The sequence below is a fragment of the Herpailurus yagouaroundi genome, unplaced genomic scaffold (genome assembly GCF_014898765.1).
Source record: "Herpailurus yagouaroundi ecotype Mexico unplaced genomic scaffold, PumYag 77, whole genome shotgun sequence".
Classification (NCBI taxonomy): Eukaryota; Metazoa; Chordata; class Mammalia; order Carnivora; family Felidae; genus Herpailurus; species Herpailurus yagouaroundi.
Window position 1 is genome coordinate 75,738,095 of NW_024412388.1, and position 20,705 is coordinate 75,758,799.

At 35.5% G+C, this 20,705-nt stretch overlaps 1 protein-coding gene across 2 annotated transcripts in view; it reads left to right on the plus strand.

Moving 5' to 3' along the window:
- Positions 1-20,705, plus strand: part of PKN2 (protein kinase N2) — a 129,882-nt gene that overhangs the window by 98,221 nt on the left and 10,956 nt on the right. For both annotated transcript variants that reach the window (XM_040470883.1, XM_040470882.1), the window contains exons 9-18: positions 6,294-6,437; positions 6,756-6,831; positions 7,426-7,600; positions 7,841-7,967; positions 8,682-8,812; positions 8,895-8,970; positions 9,050-9,141; positions 15,799-15,975; positions 18,637-18,699; positions 19,874-19,950. In XM_040470883.1, coding sequence (XP_040326817.1) covers positions 6,294-6,437; positions 6,756-6,831; positions 7,426-7,600; positions 7,841-7,967; positions 8,682-8,812; positions 8,895-8,970; positions 9,050-9,141; positions 15,799-15,975; positions 18,637-18,699; positions 19,874-19,950 — 1,138 coding nt within the window. The remainder of the gene's footprint in view (positions 1-6,293; positions 6,438-6,755; positions 6,832-7,425; positions 7,601-7,840; positions 7,968-8,681; positions 8,813-8,894; positions 8,971-9,049; positions 9,142-15,798; positions 15,976-18,636; positions 18,700-19,873; positions 19,951-20,705) is intronic.

The following is a 20,705-nucleotide window of genomic DNA, read 5'->3' on the forward strand; positions in this document are numbered from 1 at the left end:
TTCAGTCTTGATGAAAAGAGAAAATTGAACCTGGTACAGGGGAAAAAACGTGAAATCTCATATGAAAATATATGTTTCAGCAGGGGAATAAGATATAAGATTAGACATAGGAATTGTGTATGTAAAGACAGAAAAGTTTATAATAGGTTTGGAATAATAGGGAGTCTTTGGAACTTTTTATACAATATGAATTGATAAAGGAAGCAGTTTTATTTATTTTTTTTAGGAAGCAGATTTATATATAACTATTAAAGCACTAGTTTGTATCATAATTGTTTACTTCTCTCTTACAAAAAGAGCAGAATCACCCACATATATAGGAGGCAGACTTTTCAAGCAAAGATCATAACATTATGTTTTCTATTGTCTCAGTCTCAAACTCTCCTCTCTGTATTTCCCATCTTCCCCAAAGATCCTGGGGTTTTCTTCTTTTTGTCATATTTGGTCCAGCTGGAAAATCACCCTTATTGGACTCCTCAACTGAAAAGAGATACTGCTGTTCACTGATATGGTTGTTTTCTGTTTGCGCCTAGTAGATTCCAGTGGTCTCCCTTCCCAGGCCAGTGCTTTGACTCTCGAAGCTGATAGCTGTGGACTTGAACAACTAGGCTCTGACTTACAGTGGGAGACATTGTTAGGAGGTGTAAGGATAGGAGGAGAGAGAAGTCAAGGTGTTTGTTTCCCTCTTCCCTTCCCTATTTTCACAGCATTGGTTCAACTATGGCTACAGCTCCTGTTGGACAGTCCCTTTTTCCAAGGTCCAGTTCTCATTGGATTCTGACAACTATTACCTCGTGCACATTGAGGCAAGGGGTGGTAATGGATTTCTACTGTTGCTAGATGTCAGTTGCTTCATCCTTGTTGGCTCTTTAACCTTAATCACACCTCCATAAATAGCCAGTTATTAAAATTCAGACTCTTTGAGTATGCAGCTTCTTTGCTTCTATGACCTTAACTGATATTTCTCAAGGTTGTGTTGTCTTCAGAAGCCCATAGAAGGCCAATTAAAGAAGAAATAGAAGACCAATTGATATGATATCTACCATGTTGTACCTTTACAAAGTCTTACCTTTTCTTGGCCCTTGAATATTCCATGCTCTGCTTCGTCTTGCCTCCTTTTTTTTTTTTTTTTTTTTATTTTCTTTTCAGCAGTGGAGCCTAGCTTTCATGTTCTTCTATTAGAGGTTCCCAAACTTTCTTGGTTCACAGCATCCTCAGTGTCCTGGTTTTTTGTTTTGTTTTGTTTTGTTTTGTTTTTTGTTGTTGTTGTTATACAGTGTGTGTCCAGGCCAAAGGAAATATCCAACAATTCCATTTATTAAGAACTACTTACTGAGGCACCTGGTGGCTCAGTCCATTAAGTGTCTGACTCTTGATTTCAGCTCAGGTGATGATCTCATGGTTGTTAGATTGAGCCTAGTGTCAGACTCCATACTGCCTGCTTGAGATTCTCTCTCTCCCTCTTCCTCTCCTCCTCCCCTACTTGAGCATGTGTGTGTACTCTTTCTGTCTCTCTCTCTCTCTCTCTCTCTCTCTCTCTCTCTCTCAAAAAAAGAAAAAAAGTACTAACTAAAAATTTTCTGTGCAGCAAAGGAAACATCAGCAAAATGAAAAGGCATCCTACAGAATGGAAGAAAGTATTTGGAAATCATGTATCTGATAAGGGGTTAATATTCAAAATATATTAAAAAGTCCTATAACTCAGTAGCAAAAAAATCTGATTAAAAACGTATAGAAAATGAATAGACATTTTTCTAAAGAAGACATTCTTTAGAAATAGTCAAAAGGTACATGAAAAGGTACTCAACATCACTAATTATCAAGGAAATGCAAGTCAAAACTACAGTGAGTTATCACTTCACACCTGTTAGAGTGGCTGTTGCCAAGAAGATAAGAGATAACAAATGCAGACAAGGATGTGGAGGAAAGGGAGCCCTTGTGTACTGTTGTTGGGAATGTAAATTGGTGCAGCCACTATGAAAAATACTATGGAGGTTTCTCAAAAAATTAAAAATAGAACCACCCTATGATTCATCAATCCCACTCCTGGTTATATATTCAAAAGAAATGAAAACAATATCGAAGAGGTATCTGCACTTCCATGTTCATTGCAGCATTATTCACAATGGCCAAGTTATGGAAATAACCTGTCAAGGGGTGAATGGATAAAGAAGATGTGAGATATATATGGAACATTAGTCAACCATGAGAAAGAGGAAGAAATCCTGCTGTTTGCAACAACATGGATGGACCTTGGCGGACATTATGCTGTGTGAAATAAGCCAGATAAAGACAGATACTACATGGTATCATTTATATGTGAAATCTTAAAAAAAAAAAAAAAAGCAAAAAAACAAAGTCAAACACCTAGAAATGAGAGTAGGAAAGTGGTTGCCAAGGGGCGCCTGGGTGGCTCAGTCAGTTGAGCGTCCAACTTCAGCTCAGGTCATGATCTCACGGTTTGTGGGTTCGAGCCCCGTATCAGGCTGTGTGCTGACCGCTTGCTCAGAGCCTGGAGGCTGCTTCAGATTGTCTCCTTCTCTCTCTACCCCTCCCCCACTCACGCTTTGTCTCACTGTTTCTCAAAAATAAATAAATGTAAAAAAAAAAAAAAAAAAGTGGTTGCCAAGAGATAGGGGGTGGGGAAAGCATGGAGAGTTTGGTAAAAAAAAAAAGTAAAAACTTTAGATATAAAATGAATAAAGTCTGAGCATCCAGTGTATAACATGGTGACTGTAGTTAATAACACTATATAAATGCAATTTACTGAGGTGATGAATGTGTTAATTAAATGGGAGGAATCTGCATAGTATATACATATGTCAAAATATCAAATATACTTTATGTCACAATTTTATTTGTCATTATACCTAACTTGTTTATTTAATATAATTTGTCAAATTGGTTCCCATAATTTATACCTAACTTAAAAAGTAGTTAAAAAATATTTATTTAGTACTTATATTCTAACTAATTAGTACTTTTTGAGTGAAAAAAAATTGAAAGAAAATACAGTATTTTTACTTCATTTTTGCGTAACCAGTTACTTACTAATGGAGTATGTCTGCTTGTTGTATACTACATAACTTCTCAAAGCGTGAACACAGCATGCTTACACATTGATTTTTCATGTGGAAAAAATCAGTTGTTGAAAACCCAATTTAGCAAAGATAGGAAGATGTCATCCAAAGGAATGTGGTACATTCGGTTGTTGAAACTGAGCTTACCATGAGCTAGTATTTAACAGTGTCCCACAGATGTCACTGTGTTAACTTTGTAAAGTTAAAATAGCCTCCATTGTCCCAGAGTTCCTCATGAACAGTTTGGAAACTTCAGCCTTCCTTGTGCTTCAGGTCTTTTTATGCTAGATTTGTGCCAAGGTTTTTAAATTGAAGCACGTTTTTTTTGTTGTTGTTTTTTTTTTTTTTGAAGCACATTTTTTTTTAAGTTGTTCTCCTTCCTCTCCTACATGTAGGGCTGATTCAATGTCTTTTTTACCTTTTTCTGTTTACTTTCAAGGCCTTAAGGAGACTTGAGACAAATCTTACAGGTGCCTTAGATCTTCCGTGTTTTTTTCTCTGACCCTAGGTTCAAATTCGTAAGACCAAATAAAGAACAAATTGGGACAATTTACTAGTGCTGCCCATCAGTAGCTCAGATTATACTGCTCAGCTATTGTAGTGGTGGTTTTACACTATCTAGAATTTTGTTGCTCTTACAGTTTGACATCACTTAAAGCATGTTCTAGCTCTATAGAACTGGCCTGCTTCATCTGGAAAATTGCCAGCAGATGAGCAGTCACACTTACAGTTTAAATTCTATAAATATTAGAGACATATCTTTATATAAAAAGTGTTTTCCTTTTTAGGTGCTGTATCCCTACTTTACCTACCCAAATCACACCAGATGTTAGAGACTGAAGTAGGTTTGGGGTTCCATGAAACAGTGTTTGGAGTATTGACATAAAATAACATAATCTGCTCTAGATCACAGTCACCCTCCCCCTTAAATTGTACAGTTCTATTTCCCAAGGAACAATGCAAAGTAACAAAAAGTGAATAAATTTATACCTAAAATCTCAAAGTAGAACTCTAGGAAAGCTAGCTTAAGGCCTTGAGATGACCTTCCATCTCAACTCTGAGATCTTTCTAACACACTTCAGTTTAAGGCATGGAATGAAGAGAAAGCAGAGTGAAATGAGCCGGTATGTTTTACCAGAGTGGCTAGAATAAATATAAATAAGGTGATTGGACCTCATCTTCTCATCCAGAGAAAGATATAAACTTAACCATGTGTCAGATGTTAGCAATGTGAAAGTATAAGTAAGATCTTACAAGAACTTCTTACAACTTCTTATAAGTAAGAACTTCCCAGCACCTATGCCCCTTGCGTCTGTCTGTCTGATCCATCACAGGTCTTCCTCCTTGATGTGGCAAAATAATATAGGAGGAAGTAGACCTCTTCTCCTCTAGTCTGAAACAGTGTAGTGTAAGTTACCAATCCCTGGTTCAGTTATCCATTCAATGTATTTACCAAAATACTTAAACTTTTAACTTAAATAAATGCCATTTGCTGATCTTAAAAAAGAATTCTACTCTACTCATACTTCCCCTTTAATGATGAGTATTCTCTCTCACAGTAACTATGTGTCAGAAGAAATGAAGTAAGAGTCCCTTGGTTCACATACTGCCATAGATACCTTTTTCTGATGAGACCTGGCACGTTGTGTCTTGACTCATTTTTTTTTCATGTTCTGTTTTTTGTTAAGTGTTTTTTATATTCATTTGCATCAACTCATTATTTAAAGTCACAGGATCTGTTAAGTACTAGGAGCTTATGTAATAGGCATAAGTTCCTGAGTTGAAAGTTAGTATATGAAAGAAGTAATTTATTACTTTGTTGAGCCTAAGGGGGGAAAGATGTTTATCTCTTCTTGCAGATGGTTTGCAAAATCATAGAAAAGTCTGGTGCTTTCTAATTAGAATGTATGTCGATTATAACATATATGTAGAGTTTGGCTTGGCCCCCAACTTACAAGCTGTGTTCTACACTGTTGTAATTATGTTTTAATTGATTATTAAAGCCTTAAATATGGGGGTGCCTGGGTGGCTCGGTTGAGTGTCCGACTCTTTATTTCGGCTCAGGTAATAATTCCAATGTTGTGGGATAGAGCCCACATCAGGCTCTGCACTGAGCATGGAGCTTGCTTAAGATTCTGTCCCTCTCTCTCTCCTCTCCCTCCCTCTCTCCCACTTGTGCACACTAAAATAAAAAAAGGGGTGTGCCTGGCTGTCTCAGTCGGTTGAACATCTGACTCCCAATTTCGACTGAGGTCATAATCCCCCAGCCATGGGATCAAACCCTGCATTAGCCTCCACACTGAACCTGGAACCTGCTTGAGATTTCTCTCCCTTTGCTTCTGCCCCCTCTCCTGCTCACATGCGCGTACGCTCTCTCTCTCAAATTAAAAATAATAAAAATAATCGTTAAAGTCTTAAGTATGTTTTTCCACATAAGCATTATTTTTAATGATTATAGAGAATTCCCTCATATGGATATGGTATAATATACTTGTCCCTTAGTTTTTGGACATTCGGTTTGTTGCTAATTTTCTGCCTTTTGCAGGGAGAACCAGGGGGTGGGGGGAGCTGTTGTAATAAATGAATATCTTTTTGTATAAACTTATTCTGAATTTCCTTTTTGCCCCCTACCTGCACAGGCCCCTGCTGTCACTAGTCCTATTACCCGGTGGTATTCTTCTGAAGATTAAATGACATAATACTTTTAAAGTGCTTAGCACAGTGTGTGGGGCGCACTGTAAGTGCAGGATAAATGCTATTCGTAGACCTTTCCCTAATTCAACATGGGGACAAGGAAATAAGACAGTTTGAAATGGGTTCTTTGAGGAGAGCACTGAGGTCTTCCAGCAACAGCTCAGCAAGTGATACCAAGTGGAGAAGGAAAATCTGAAAGACTGAAGCTATTACATAGCAAAGAGTCTCTGTGGTCATTCATCTGTATTGGTCCCAGATGTGTATTCTTTATAATAGGAATATCTTAGCTAGAGATTGTGGAAATAAAAATTTGTTCCTTGGAGTTAAAATATGTAAGTTTGTTAAAATAATATATAATAGAGAAACATTACAAAACATTACACTCTTTAAAATAGTGTACCTTTTGTGTGTGTTATCTTTGTTTATGTATTTGTATTTTATATTTTTTGTGATATTTTATTCAAGTGTGTGTCCAATCATGTCTTCTCTGTTATCTTTATTTTTTTTTAATTATCCTAGTCACGTGAACTGGAAATTTCAGTTTATTGGCGTGATTGGCGATCTCTGTGTGCTGTAAAATTTCTGAGGTTAGAAGATTTTTTAGACAACCAACGGCATGGCATGTGTCTCTATTTGGAACCACAGGGTACTTTATTTGCAGAGGTAATAAATATATTTTATTAAACGTACATCACTATAATTGGAATTATATATGTAGGCAGCATGACATAGAAGTAGAAAGAGAATTAGGCTGAACATTAGACAACTTGAATCTTTGGCTCAACGCTACTACTGCACAAGTGTATTACCTTAAGACAAATCATCATCCTCTCTAGGTCTGTTTTTTCACCTAGAAAATGAGAAGTTGGGCTTAAATTATATCTAAGATTCTCAAGTTTTCAATACTTAGGAGTTTAGTGAATTTCATGAAGCATAAAGCCAAAGCTATATTCATGTCAACTTGAATTCTCTTCACTGCAGGTTACCTTTTTTAATCCAGTTATTGAAAGAAGACCCAAACTCCAAAGACAAAAGAAAATTTTTTCAAAACAACAAGGTAGTTACTAAGGAATCAAATACAGTTTATTTTGGTGTATTCTTAAATATAGAAAACCAACATTAAAAGTAATACCCAACTTTGTTTTTTGTTTTCCTTTTATTCATTTCTAACTTTTTATTAAGGAATATTTCAAACATATCCTAACAGACTAGTACAATGTACCATCACTCATCCTCAACAGCATTCAACTCATGGCCAGTTTTGTTTCACTATAGCCCGTCCACATACTACTTTCTCAGATTATAAGAAGCAAACCTAGACCTCCTATTGATTCATCCACAAATACAGTTAGTATCTCTAAAAGATAATTCTTTTATTTTTAGAGAATTGTTTTTTTAAACCTTAGCCACATATCATTCCTAGACTTAAAAACAAAAAACAAAAAACAGTTCCTTCCTATTTATTTTTAAAACTATTTTCACTACTTTTCACCAGCCTTTAATAACAAATAGTTAAGAACTATTTTTAAGTGACAAATTTTGTTTGTTCTTCATAAATTATAAACCAATGAATATGAATTTTTAAATTATGGCTTTTGGTAATATATAAAAAAATTACTTATTCTATTTTCTTTATTCACAATATCCATAGGCAAAACATTTCTCAGAGCTCCTCAAATGAATATTAATATTGCCACTTGGGGAAGACTAGTGAGAAGAGCTATTCCAACAGTAAATCATTCTGGCACCTTTAGCCCTCAAGCCTCTGTGCCTGCTACAGTGCCAGTGGTTGATGTACGCATCCCTGAACTAGCACCTCCAGCTGGGTATGTGTCTTAAGATTTTTAAGCATCGCTTTTATAAAATAGTTACTGTAACATTCATGCATACTGCTTACAGTGGGTCTATTAAAAATCTGATTTTTTCTAAAGAGTATTTTGAAATTAGTGTTCTGCTTACTTTCAAAAAGTAAAAAAAAAAAGAAAAAAGTTTGCTCTAATTTTAAAGCTACTTAAAATATATACTTTTGATTACCGTTTTTGGTGAATTGCTTTATCTTCTATAAGTGATTCTACAGTAACCAAATTGGACTTTGATCTTGAACCTGAACCTCCTCCGGCCCCACCACGTGACTCTTCCCTTGGAGAAATAGATGAATCTGCTGAATTAAGAGATTCGGATACACCGAGACAGGCAAGGCGTTTAAACCTCGTATAATTCCTTTTTGCCAAATGAATTACCAATAAAAGCATCATAGTGAATGAGGTGTACATTTCAGTTAAAAGTTGCATGTGTGTGGGGCGCCTGGGTGGCGCAGTCGGTTAAGCGTCCGACTTCAGCCAGGTCACGATCTCGCGGTCTGTGAGTTCGAGCCCCGCGTCAGGCTCTGGGCTGATGGCTCAGAGCCTGGAGCCTGTTTCCGATTCTGTGTCCCCCTCTCTCTCTGCCCCTCCCCCATTCGCTCTGTCTCTCTCTGTCCCAAAAATAAATAAATGTTGAAAAAAAAAATTAAAAAAAAAAGTTGCATGTGTGAACTGTTTTTATGTTTCTTGTGAGTGAAACATAAAACCTCTGGATGCTCATGGGCCAGTAGGGATTGAATGGATTGCTGAAGCGAAAAGCATAAGAACATGGTTGATATAAGATGGTATATTGCCTCACTCTTCATCTTCTAACTTGGTTAACATAATTTCAGAATATTCATTGAAGGTGATGATAATGTGTTCATTTTTCAAATTTTTTAGGCAAGTGTAATGTAGAATTAACAACTCTTAAGAATGAATGTCCATTATCTGGATTTTACTTTGCTCACTAATATTTTTATTGACTTTTGACATTTTTAAACTTTACCAAATAAATTGTTTTCTTAATGTTTCTATGATTTAATGAGTATTTAATATTTTATAGGATTCAGAAGCTGTTTTTGCTATTGAGAATGACAGAAATAGTATACTTCCAAAATCTCAATCTGAATATGAGCCTGATATTCCTCAACCAGGCCTAGGATACAGTGGTGTTCGAGAACTTGAGGATAGAAGGTAAATAATATGTATACAGCTTTGCTACTACATGTTTGGTCCCATACTTTTTCCTTATTTTTAATTGACATACTGTTTTCAGATCTCAACAGATGTTTCAGTTTAATCTACAAGACTTCAGATGTTGTGCTGTCTTGGGTAGAGGACATTTTGGAAAGGTAATCTTTTTAAGTTTTCTTGGAATGACTTTAAAAGTAATAACTCAAATAGAAAGTACCTATTTTAATCTCATTTCAGGTGCTTTTGGCTGAATATAAACACACAAACGAGATGTTTGCTATAAAAGCCTTAAAGAAAGGAGATATTGTGGCTCGAGATGAAGTAGACAGGTTAGTTTTTTTTTTCACAAAATTGTTTATTTTTCTAAAGTTTTAACATAAGATCATGAAAATTGATGTATATTTTAGAACAGCAAAACTTTCCATTTCTATAATACATGAAGAATCTAACTTAATGTATTTGTACTTGATATAAGGTAGGCATTAATTACATTTTTCTCTCTAGTCAACTTCTCCTTATGACAGTTTACAGGTTAGTGTGTACCAAAGAAAGATGATGAAATGTTTAAACCACTTCTGTTAAGTTTTTCATACTTGGAGACGGTAAAGTGTTTATATGCAATAGGAATTGTTACTCATCTATGGTCGGGTGAAACTATTTCCCATTTCATATTACCGAAGTAATACAATGTCATTTACAAGTAACCTGCACTTCATTGAATGGTTAATGTATTCTGCTTTATAAAATGCACATATATCTACTTTTTCTTTCATTTTTCTTAAAACGGTATTTTTTGACCAGAGCATCTTACCTTTCTGGGTTTAATAAATGTAAGTTGATACTGATACATCTCTATGTACAATTTTTAAAATGCAAGGACTTTGGAGACAATATTGTAATTAGGTTAGAGAATATGCTTTAGAAAGACTTTCTTAACAAAGTGACTAAGTACAAAATTGTATATAACAAGTGGCATATTTACATGCTCTTTTTAAAAATTTTTTTAACCTTTTATTTTTATTTTTTGAGAGAGCATGAGCAGGGGAGGGGCAGAGAGAGAGGGAGACACAGAATTCCAAGCAGGCTCCAGGCTCAGCTGTCAGCACAGAGCCCGACGTGGGGCTCAAACCTAAGAACACGAGATCATGACCTGAGCTGAAGTCAGATGCTCAACGAATGAGCCACCCAGACACCCCACAAATGGCATATTTATTACAGAAATAGACTTCCATTTGATATTTACAAGCAGGATTTTTTTTAAGCCACTTGGGAGCATCAGTTGATATTAATAGAAGACAGCCCTGGACATGAAAAGAGCCTGGTACGAAGAATGAGAAGACTGACTTATCTACTTCTGGTTGTTCCTTCTTAATTAAGGATTTGACCCCAGAGCAATTCACTGAACATCTTTAAACTTCAATTAACCTGCATATTTTTAAAACATATTTTTTTGGTAATGCTTGCCTTAATTATATTACATGCCATTGTATACACACACACACACACACACACACACACACATACTAAATTGCTATTTTTAATATTTTTTCCATCATATGGGAAGTTCTTAGAATTAGGATAGATCCTGAAAATGAAGTTTTCCTTTATGTAAAAAAGAAATTTTTCCCTTTGGATTTGCCTATTTATTTTTTACCTGTTTTTCATATCCCTCAATTACATCAAAATAAACTCTTGATATGTAAAACTATTCAGAGACAATTTTGCTGAATATTTATGCAATATTCTGTGTACCATGTGGTATGTTTAGAACTATATTTTTATTTTACAGAAATAATTGGTTAAAGCAAACCTTTAATCACACTGTCAGTCTGTTGATAACTATAATAATAGATGAGCCAAATATTTTTCTTTTATGGAAGAATGTTTACTTTATTCCAGATCTATGAATGGTAAATTCATTGTTTTCCAAAAATAATAATGTACTGGTACTACCTCTGTTAATCCTGATGATTTGTATAGCTTTCCGCTACATTGTTACTACTTTGAGCCAAGTCTTTACAGAAGAACACTTTCTAATTAAATCTAACAGAATAACATTAATATTACTATTAATGAAGAATGTCCAGATCTGAGGATGGAGCTTTAGCCAGAATCTAGGCTGTTACCCCTACTGAAAATTAATCCAGCCTTGTTGAAAAGTTGAGGAGTGACCCTTACCCAACTTCAGTTATAAATCCATATATTCTACAACATGGAAGTAAAATAACCTCCAGTAGGTATACAAACAGAGAAATGGAAAATCTCAATAGAAATTTGAGGAAGGCAGCGAAAAGGAGCAATTAGGGCACCTAGCTGGCTCAGTCAGCTAAGCATTTGACTCTTGATTTCGGCTCACATCAGATCTTACCGAGCCCTGCTTCGGCCTCCACGCTGGCGTGATACCTGCTTAAGATTTTCTCTCTCCCTCTCACTCTGTCCCTCTCCCCTGCTCTCACGCTCTTGCTCTCTCTCTCTCTCTCTCTCCAAAAAAAAAAAAAAAAACAGATGAAGGCAAGAAGAAATAACTTAGAAAATTAAAAAATCAACATATTTTGAAAAGTAATACATATTTATAACTTGTAATTCTGAATAGTAAACAACTCAAACTAATAAACAGAACCCTTTATATTCACTTCCTAATTCATCCTTTTAATAGATCCATAGAATTCAATCTTATTACATCTTCCTGACTTTTTTTTTTAAATCAATGTTTCCAAAATATTTGATGCTACTTAATGACAGTTTTTCTTTTGATGTTTTCTTTCTCTAGTCTGGATTTCATTATTTTACTTCAAAAACTGCCTTCTTTTTTTAAAAATAGATCATAGAAAATTCCAAATCAGCCTCTTTTTAAAATGAAAATTATAGGCTAACTCCAAAGTGATGTAATTCATGTACAAAGATTACATTCTCCACCTACCATTCACGGAACATTCTCTGTGAGTCTCATTTATGCCCAGTCCTGAGTAAGAATGATAAATTTGTGTCCCTGTAGTACCTCCTCACTCAGCTTCCTTTTCTTACCAGTTCATATTTCAAGACAACAGAATAGAGCTGAAAATACCATTTTGCAGTCATAGAACAAAAGCACAGCTAAACATATATATGTACCTTTATATTTAAAAATTTATATATAAATATGATTCAATCCTAACATTTTAGCTTTATTAACAATGCTGTTTTCCAGTGACCAAAATAACTATTTATACAAGTTTTTAAGTTTCTAGAACATTTCGTAAGGTAGTGTACTTTGTGTACATAAGGAAGTACACAAAAAATGTTAGGATGAAACTAATCACTTAGGAAAATAAGACATAAGTGCATTAGTTATGTAAATAAAAGAGGCTAGATATGCTTGGTTTAAAATAAACAGACAGGAACAGCTCAAAGGGGAACATCATGGGGTGCTGATGGATTTAGGTCAGACCTTATAAAAGAGTTGCATTTGTGTTCTTCCTTGGCTGATGGAAGATACTTGGGAATATGGAGAAAAGTTAAATGACAGTTTAGAGGGAAATGTTCTGGATAGAAGGAATAAAGTTTGAAGTTTTTTTTTTAAATTTTTTTTTTCAACGTTTATTTATTTATTTTTGGGACAGAGAGAGACAGAGCATGAACGGGGGAGGGGCAGCGAGAGAGGGAGACACAGAATCGGAAACAGGCTCCAGGCTCCGAGCCATCAGCCCAGAGCCTGACACGGGGCTCGAACTCACGGACCGCGAGATCGTGACCTGGCTGAAGTCGGCCGCTTAACCAACTGCGCCACCCAGGCGCCCCTAAAGTTTGAAGTTTTGAATAAGGTTGAGTTGTTTCATGAACTTTTAAAGGAAGTATACAATTTAGATAAGGCTAGGAAAAGTTAACTCTTAACAGCGTAACTTTTTGGTGTGCTGTAAAATGCTTTAAATTATTGTGACAATTTTGTGACAATTTTGGTCTATAAAAAGCCTGCCTCCTTTAACTAAGAGTCTGAGACATGTATCCAGTCTTCATCAGTATTGCTGGTCCTCATCAAAGCATTCCTGTGAATGGCATTAAAGCCATTTAGGAGGCATTCTGATCAACAATTCTCAATCTTTTATATCATTTACATGTTCAGCACAGGTCTAACCTAATACCTAATACACATAAGAATTAGTGATTCACCCATAAATATTAACCATATAGACAATGAAGAGACAGTGTTTGCCATCTACTTGAGCCCAAACATCTTGTCATTTTGTTTTTATTTTTCTGAGTATTTTATCTACAGTGCCCAAAATTTAGGTTGATTTTGTGAATCTGTTAGTTTAGAAGCCATCTTATCAGTCTTAGATCCCAGTTGGACATTATTTTCCGATAAATTTTGGTGGTGATGAAAATCAAAGCTATTAACTTTTTAAAAGCCTTTTATGAGTTTATTTCTAATAATGACTTAATTTGTAATAACATTTAGAAACCTTGCCAAATATATGTAGACATAAGCCTAAAGCTTTAAAACAATTGCAGTGGTGTTTCCTGTTTCTGAGTATGTATAAAATTATAAACAGATTGTGTGAAATCAGAAGGTAAGAGTTTGTCTAGAATGTGACCTTATTAAATGGAGTTTAAACACTATTTCATAATAGCTGGATTTACTGCCAGTATTTAAAACTGAACAGATGTTTCAGTTCATAATCCAGAAGACAACTATATTAACATAGCATTAAAAATTCCATGCTCCTTCGGAGCACCCAGGTGGCTCAGTCAGTTGAGTGTCCCACTTTGGCTCAGGTCATGATCTCATAGCTTGTGAGTTCGAGCCCCATGTTGGGCTCTGTGCTGACAGCTCAGAGCCTGGAGCCTGCTTCAGATTCTCTGTCTTCCTCTCTCTCTACCCCTCCCCTGCTCATACTATGTCTCTCTCTCTGTCTCAAAAATAAACAAACACAGGGGCGCCTGGGTGGCTCAGTCGGTTAAGCGGCCGACTTTGGCTCAGGTCATGATCTTGCAGTCCGTGAGTTCGAGCCCCGTGTCGGGCTCTGTGCTGACAGCTCAGAGCCTGGAGCCTGTTTCAGATTCTGTGTCTCCCTCTCTCTGACCCTCCCCTGTTCATGCTCTGTCTCTCCCTGTCTCAAAAACAAAACAAAACAAAACAAAACAAAAAGTTAAAAAAAAAAAACGTTAAAAAAATTTTTTTTTAATTCCATGCTCCTTCTACACAACAGGTATACTCTTAAATGTTTTCAAAATTCTGTTTCATTTTTTTTTTCCTAGCAATGTAGTCTGGATACACAAATAAATACTTATCTTTAAAATTACCTTTTTAAAATAACTCCTTCTTGGGGCGCCTGGGTGGCTCAGTCGCTTAAGCGTCCGACTTCGGCTCAGGTCATGATCTCGCGGTCCATGAGTCCGAGCCCCGCGTTGGGCTCTGTGCTGACAGCTCAGAGCCTGGAGCCTGTTTCAGATTCTGTGTCTCCCTCTCTCTGACCCTCCCCCGTTCATGCTTTGTCTCTCTGTCTCAAAAATAAACGTTAAAAAAAAATTTTTAAATAACTCCTTCTTAAAAGACCCAAAAGAAAGAAGAATGGATCTACCTTCCTCTTAACATTAGCTAAAGTTTGGTGTTTTGAAATTAGCAACAGTAACAAAAATCTAAGAAATGTTTTAATTTAAAAATAAAAGCGTTATTAATACTTTTTAAAAACACTAAGGTCAGAAAAGTGCCTATTTTAATTAGAAACATAAATATAGGGTCTCCTGGGTAGCTCAGCCAGCTAAGCATCCGACTTTGGATCAGATCATGATCTCACAGTTCCTGAGTTTGAGTCCCACATTGGGCTCTCTGCTGTCAGCACAGAGCCTGCTTCAGATCCTCTACCATTCTCTTTCTCTCTCTGCACCTCCCCTCTACATGCTCGCTCTCTCTCAAAAATAAACAAACATTAAAAAAAAACACATAATCTAATTGTTAATAAAATGTATATTAATAAGTTAATTCCAACTTGTATTTGAATAATATTTGACCTGGTTTTCTTCTACTTCGAGTTCTAAAGTCAGGTTGATTTACTAAATATTTTCAAGGAAAGGGAGAAGGGTATTTTTTGCTATGTAGGCAAAATTAATGTTCCAGGGTCTGTAAGTTTGATCATTGTTCTTTGTAGAAGCTTATAAGAGTCACAAGCTGCTACAAAGGCAAAACCTGTGATTGCTATAGATTTTACAAATTAGATCATTCTCAAGGCGCTTCCTTGAAGCATATTAATAGAATTCTCAATGTACCTCTTTATTTTCTAGTCAGCCTTGTAAATTAAAATTCTATGCATCATATCTTTACCTTTTAACTTCATATATTATTTGAAAAAATATTTGAATACTATAGCTTATGAGTTATAAACACTGTCCTTGAAATTACCTTCACCACAGATTTTATATTTTTTAAATTAATTCTTTAGGTCAGTATATTCTCTCACCAATTCCCAATAAAATCACCCCTAAGTAAGCCTTTTTTTAATTAACTATAACCAGTAGCCCTGTATGTGCTACTCTGATGCTATCGGTGTCAACTCTAATCTTTGTCATTCTAATCATACATTTTAGTTTCCATTAATATATTTCTTTTTTCCTTTTTTTATTTTGAGAGAAAGAGCGTGAGCAGGGGAGGGCAGAGGGAGAGAGAATCCCAAGAAGGCTCTGCACTGTCCGTGCAGAAGCCTATTTGGGGCTTGAACTCACAAACCATGAGGTCATCACCTGAGCCGAAAATCAAGAGTCTGACGCTTAACCAACTGAGCCACCAAGACACCCTGAGTTTTCATTAATATATTTCAGTTGAAGTCTTATATATCAAGTAGACCAAATTTTTCAAAGCATTTATAGCAACTAAGGCATATTTTATGGTTTTAAAGTTCTAATAGGTAAGAACTTTGCTTATTTTAGAGTTCAGTAATTTTTTTAAAGAATGTTACCTCCAACCAGAACTTTTTTTGAAAAACCTATTGATTTTTAAATGTTTTCTCTTACAGCCTGATGTGTGAAAAAAGAATTTTTGAAACTGTGAATAGTGTAAGACATCCCTTTTTGGTGAACCTTTTTGCATGTTTCCAAACCAAAGAGCATGTTTGCTTTGTAATGGAATATGCTGCCGGTGGGGACCTAATGATGCACATTCATACTGATGTCTTTTCTGAACCAAGAGCTGTGTGAGTATGCTTTGGACATTTCTCTGAGTTTTTTCATGACAGATTTTTTGCTAGGAAGGAGAAAAGGTCTCTCAGTTTCTTTTTTCTTTCCAAATGGAAAATAGATTTCTGCGAAGAATATTAGAACTCTACTTATTTACCTCTTTGCTACATATAAATGTATCTATTTTACTTTGTTCATGTCAAAAATTTTATGGATTACCCTAAATCACACTTGATAATTTAGACGAACAGTTTAGGTTCATTTTAGTAAAATACCTTCTTTTTCTCTATTATATTTTCTTCCTGGGAAATGCCATCTAGAACCATGGCTTTATTTATTTATTTATTTATTTATTTTACTTTTTTTAGAACTATGGCTTTAAATACTTAACTGTATTCAAAGTACATTGTTAAGTGAAAAAACATAATGTAAAAGAGTCTTTATCAAGTATTTGTATGAAATATTTGTTTTTGCATTTTAAAGGGTAATAAGTTAATGTGTATTAAGTCTTTGCATGTGCTTAAGATATCTCTGAAAGAATATAAAAGAAATTCATATGCATATAGCTTCCAATGAAAGGTATAGAAATATGCAGACTTTTCACTGTATTTTTTTAATTTGCTATTATATGAAGGTTGTGCTTCTTCAAATGCATAAAAATAAGTAATTGGAAATGTTTGAGATTAAATATAGATGTGTATATATTTTCCCCTTACTGTTATCCCAGTGTATCACTCTTAAATGGTGAAGCTGGGATTTGATCTTAGGAAAGTGCTCTGAATAGCCACACTCTGTATGCTGATGTTTACCAACTTTGTATCTCCAGCCCTGACCTCTTCCCTAAACTTCCAACCCTAATAACATTCAGCACCAACTTGACTTTTCCCTTCATATGGATAATAAGTATTTCTCTTTGCAGACTGAATTTCTGATTTTTCCCATTTTCCCCAACCTTACCCACTTGTCCCAAACCTGCTACTCTTCTAATCTTCAACTTAATAAAAGGCAGTACCAGTTGTTCAAGCCAAAAGATAGGAAGTCATTTTTTTTTAAAAGGTTTTATTTTATTGAATTCCAGTTAGTTAACATACAGTGTTATATTAGTTTCAGGTGCACAATATAGTGATTTCACCAATTTCATGCCTGGTACTCATCATAAGTGCACTCTTTAATCCCCATCACCTATTTAGTCCATCCTCCCATTCACCTCCCCCTCTGGTAACCATCAGTTCCCTATAGTTAAGAAATCTATTTCTTGGGGTGTCTGGGTGGCTCAGTTAAGTGTCCAACTTTGGCTCAGGTCATGATCTCCTGGCTTGTGGGTTCAAGCCCTGCATCAAGCTTCTTGCTGACAGCTCAGAGCCTGGAGCCTGCTTCAGATTCTGTGTCTCCCTTTCTCTCTGCCCCTCCCCTAGCTTGCGCATGCTCATTCTGTCTCTCAAAAATAAGTAATAAACATTAAAAAAAAAAAAAAGGAAGAAATAGATTATTTCTGATGGTTAGTGAAACTTTCAAAATGGAGACAGAAGCCAGAAAGTAAAAGGCATTTCCTGAATATTTAAAAATTAAAACCAGAGCATCTGGACTATGCCTAGCCTGTCCCGCCTGCACATGGGAATTTGTTTTTGTTTTGATATGTACCCCCCTTTTTAAAGAAATTTAAAATACAGTTCTCCTTTAAGGAACTTTTGTTTTTGCTGAGAATACAAATCATGTACAGATGAAACAGTTAAGCCCAATGAAATACAAGAATAAAATTCCAGAGCACCTGGGTGTCTCAGTCGGTTGAGTGTTTGACTCGTGGTTTCAGCTCAGTTCATGATCTCGTGGTTTCTGAGATTGAGCCTTGTGTCTGGCTGCACACTGATAGTGCATGCTCGCTCACTCTCTCTCCCTCTCTCTCTCTCTCTCCCTCATCCTCTGCTGCTAGGGAGACACCAGTCTTGTGCTACTTTTAAGGTTTCTTTTGAACCCATCTCTTTACTCTCTTTGTTGCCACTACCTTGGAGGTTCTCATGGTCTCCCATCTGTGCTACCACAATAGCCTCATCTGTTTGTTTTTCCTCTGGGTATCTACCTACTTCTACTCCAGCCTTCATACTACCCTCAGAAAAATCTAACATAAATGTGATCGTTCTGCTCTGACCTAAATGATGTGATTCTCTACCGTTAAAAATAGAAATTTCAGTATCCATAATATGGCACTTAGGGTCCTTCACAACTTGACTCCAGGCTGTCATTTCAGCCTTGTCTCCCACTTCTTCCCCATTCTTTACTTGAGCCACAAAAAACTTGTTATTGGTTACCACAGGTGCCTTTTACACCTCTGTTGCTTTCCATCCTAGGGAATGCCCTGTATTTCCCCCCTGAGAGTTCTGCCTTTTACACTGTCCTTCTGCCCTTATGGTAAATTGTATTTTTCCAGATCAAATGTCTACTCTGAGGACTTTAGTGACAGGCAAAGTTAATGGCTCCCATTGTAGACATTGTATTTTTCTTAGTTTTTAATTTTATCCCTGATTGTTAGGACATGTCTTACTGTGTCTAGCATATACTAGGGACTAAATAAATACTTGTGAAGTTAGTTTACTACAGAATTCTGCTTTGGAGCATAAAATTATAAACTGGGATTCAACAGCAGTGGAATTTATTGAACATCTTTTTATTTCTTCAAACAGATTTTATGCTGCATGTGTAGTTCTTGGGTTGCAGTATTTACATGAACACAAAATTGTTTATAGGTGAGTAAAGTTTTGATGCTTTCTAATGGCTTATTTTGGTGTGAATTTGAATTAAAAATAATTAAGGATATTTTGTGTTTAACCAGCTTTTTAATTTTCTCTTTCAAATGATAAGTGACCTCTAAAAATTTTAAACTCCAATTTTGAAAGAAATAGTTACACAATAATTATGTGATGAACCTCTTTGTTCCTATTCTTCTGCCCATTACCTAATTAAAATAGTCAAATTATAAGTTGAGCTCTGATAACAAAATTCACTAACAATATTCATTCTGGTGAATATTTTACATCTAACTGAGCCACTGCAGAAAACTTTGATAGACCAATACTACTCAGAATTTGTCCATGATAAAATAAGTAGCGTGTACCAGAGTATAAAACATCACCCTGCTTCCTTAAGTCTTGCTGTCAACTAAACACTGTACTTGGTGACACAGTTGCCTTATGTACTAATATAAGCTCCTTATCAAGTTGCAGACTAGCAACAAATAATAGCCCAGCAGCCAAGCAATGGACCACACTTTGAATAGCATTGCTCTAGACTAGACAAATTCAGGAAGGCTAGTAAGGAGACCATAAACATCAGTGTATTCAAACTTCTAACAATATATCCAAGGTGAGGGTTTCCTCATGGCCCTGTTTTACTCTCAAAGGATAAAATATTTTTAACTTAATTTTTAATCAATTTTTGATTTAATCAGTTTTGGTCAGTGATAGCTTTCTCTTTATTTCGCATTATTCTCTTAGAATAAGGCTGGTGAAAACTGCCCTCTTGATACCTTGACAGTCTTTTCTTACAGATGGTGTGTAGAAGAACTTCAAACTTAGTCCAAGTCAGAGTATCACAAATAACAAATTAATAAAACCAAAGTTAAAAGTACTTGAACTCCTTCCACGCTTTAAAATACATATTTAAATAGATAAAACATTCCTTTTAAAAAACATTCTTTTCTGTATAGTGGAGAAAATTATTCAGAAATTATATTATGTAGAGTAATAAAAAGGAAGAAAAGTGAACATTTGTAATATATTTAAATCTCAAATCATAACATGAAAAACTCATTTTTAGTAAAAAAAAAAAAAAAGTACAGCTCCTGTTGAAATTATTTTTATCCTACGTTATCTACTGATTTTATTGATTTTTTTTCATTTTGCGTTTTTTTATCCTGAACAGAGATTTGAAATTGGATAACTTATTGCTAGATACAGAGGGCTTTGTGAAAATTGCTGATTTTGGTCTTTGCAAAGAAGGTAATTGGATATTTTAAAGTTCCTTTTCTAATGGATTACTATTCCTTTGTACTTTGGTATTTTTCAACTTTGTCTATGGAAAGCAAAATGTATTTTTAACTTTATTCTTTGTTAAGACATTATGGACTGTTCATGTAATCTGATTATCACATTATTAAGAATTCTGTGGTTATGAATAGGGTAGGTTTTCAGAAATCATAATGTAAAACCTAAGATCCTCTTTGTATGGGGGCGCCTGAGTGGCTCAGTCGGTTAAGTGTCCGACTCTTAATTTCGGCTCAAGTCATGATCTCCCATGCTCCACGCTATGCATGGTGCCTGCTTGAGATTCTCTCTCCCTCTCCCTCTTGACTCTCCCCCACACACGTGCGCATGCTCTCTCTCTCTGTCTCTCTCTCCCTCTTTCTCTTTCTAAAAAAATAAATAAATAAAATTCTGTCACTACTCTGAGAAAGCATTGGTTAGGCCACCAATTTTTTTTTTACTTTGCTGGGACTGTACAAAGTAAATTACATAGCCCTGATGACTTCTGTCCAGCTTCTTAAAACTTCTAACATTTTTAAATAGGAAGAAAATATGCATATATCTCAGAATCTTGTCTATATATTCAAAAGTAAATAAGTAAACTGGGGAAATATGAATCAGAGGTGGCTTAAGTATAAAGACTGTAGGTTTAGGCTCCATACAGTCCTAGGTTTGAACCCTGGCTTTGCCACTTACTTGCTGTGTCTTTGGATGAGTTACTTTGAATCTCA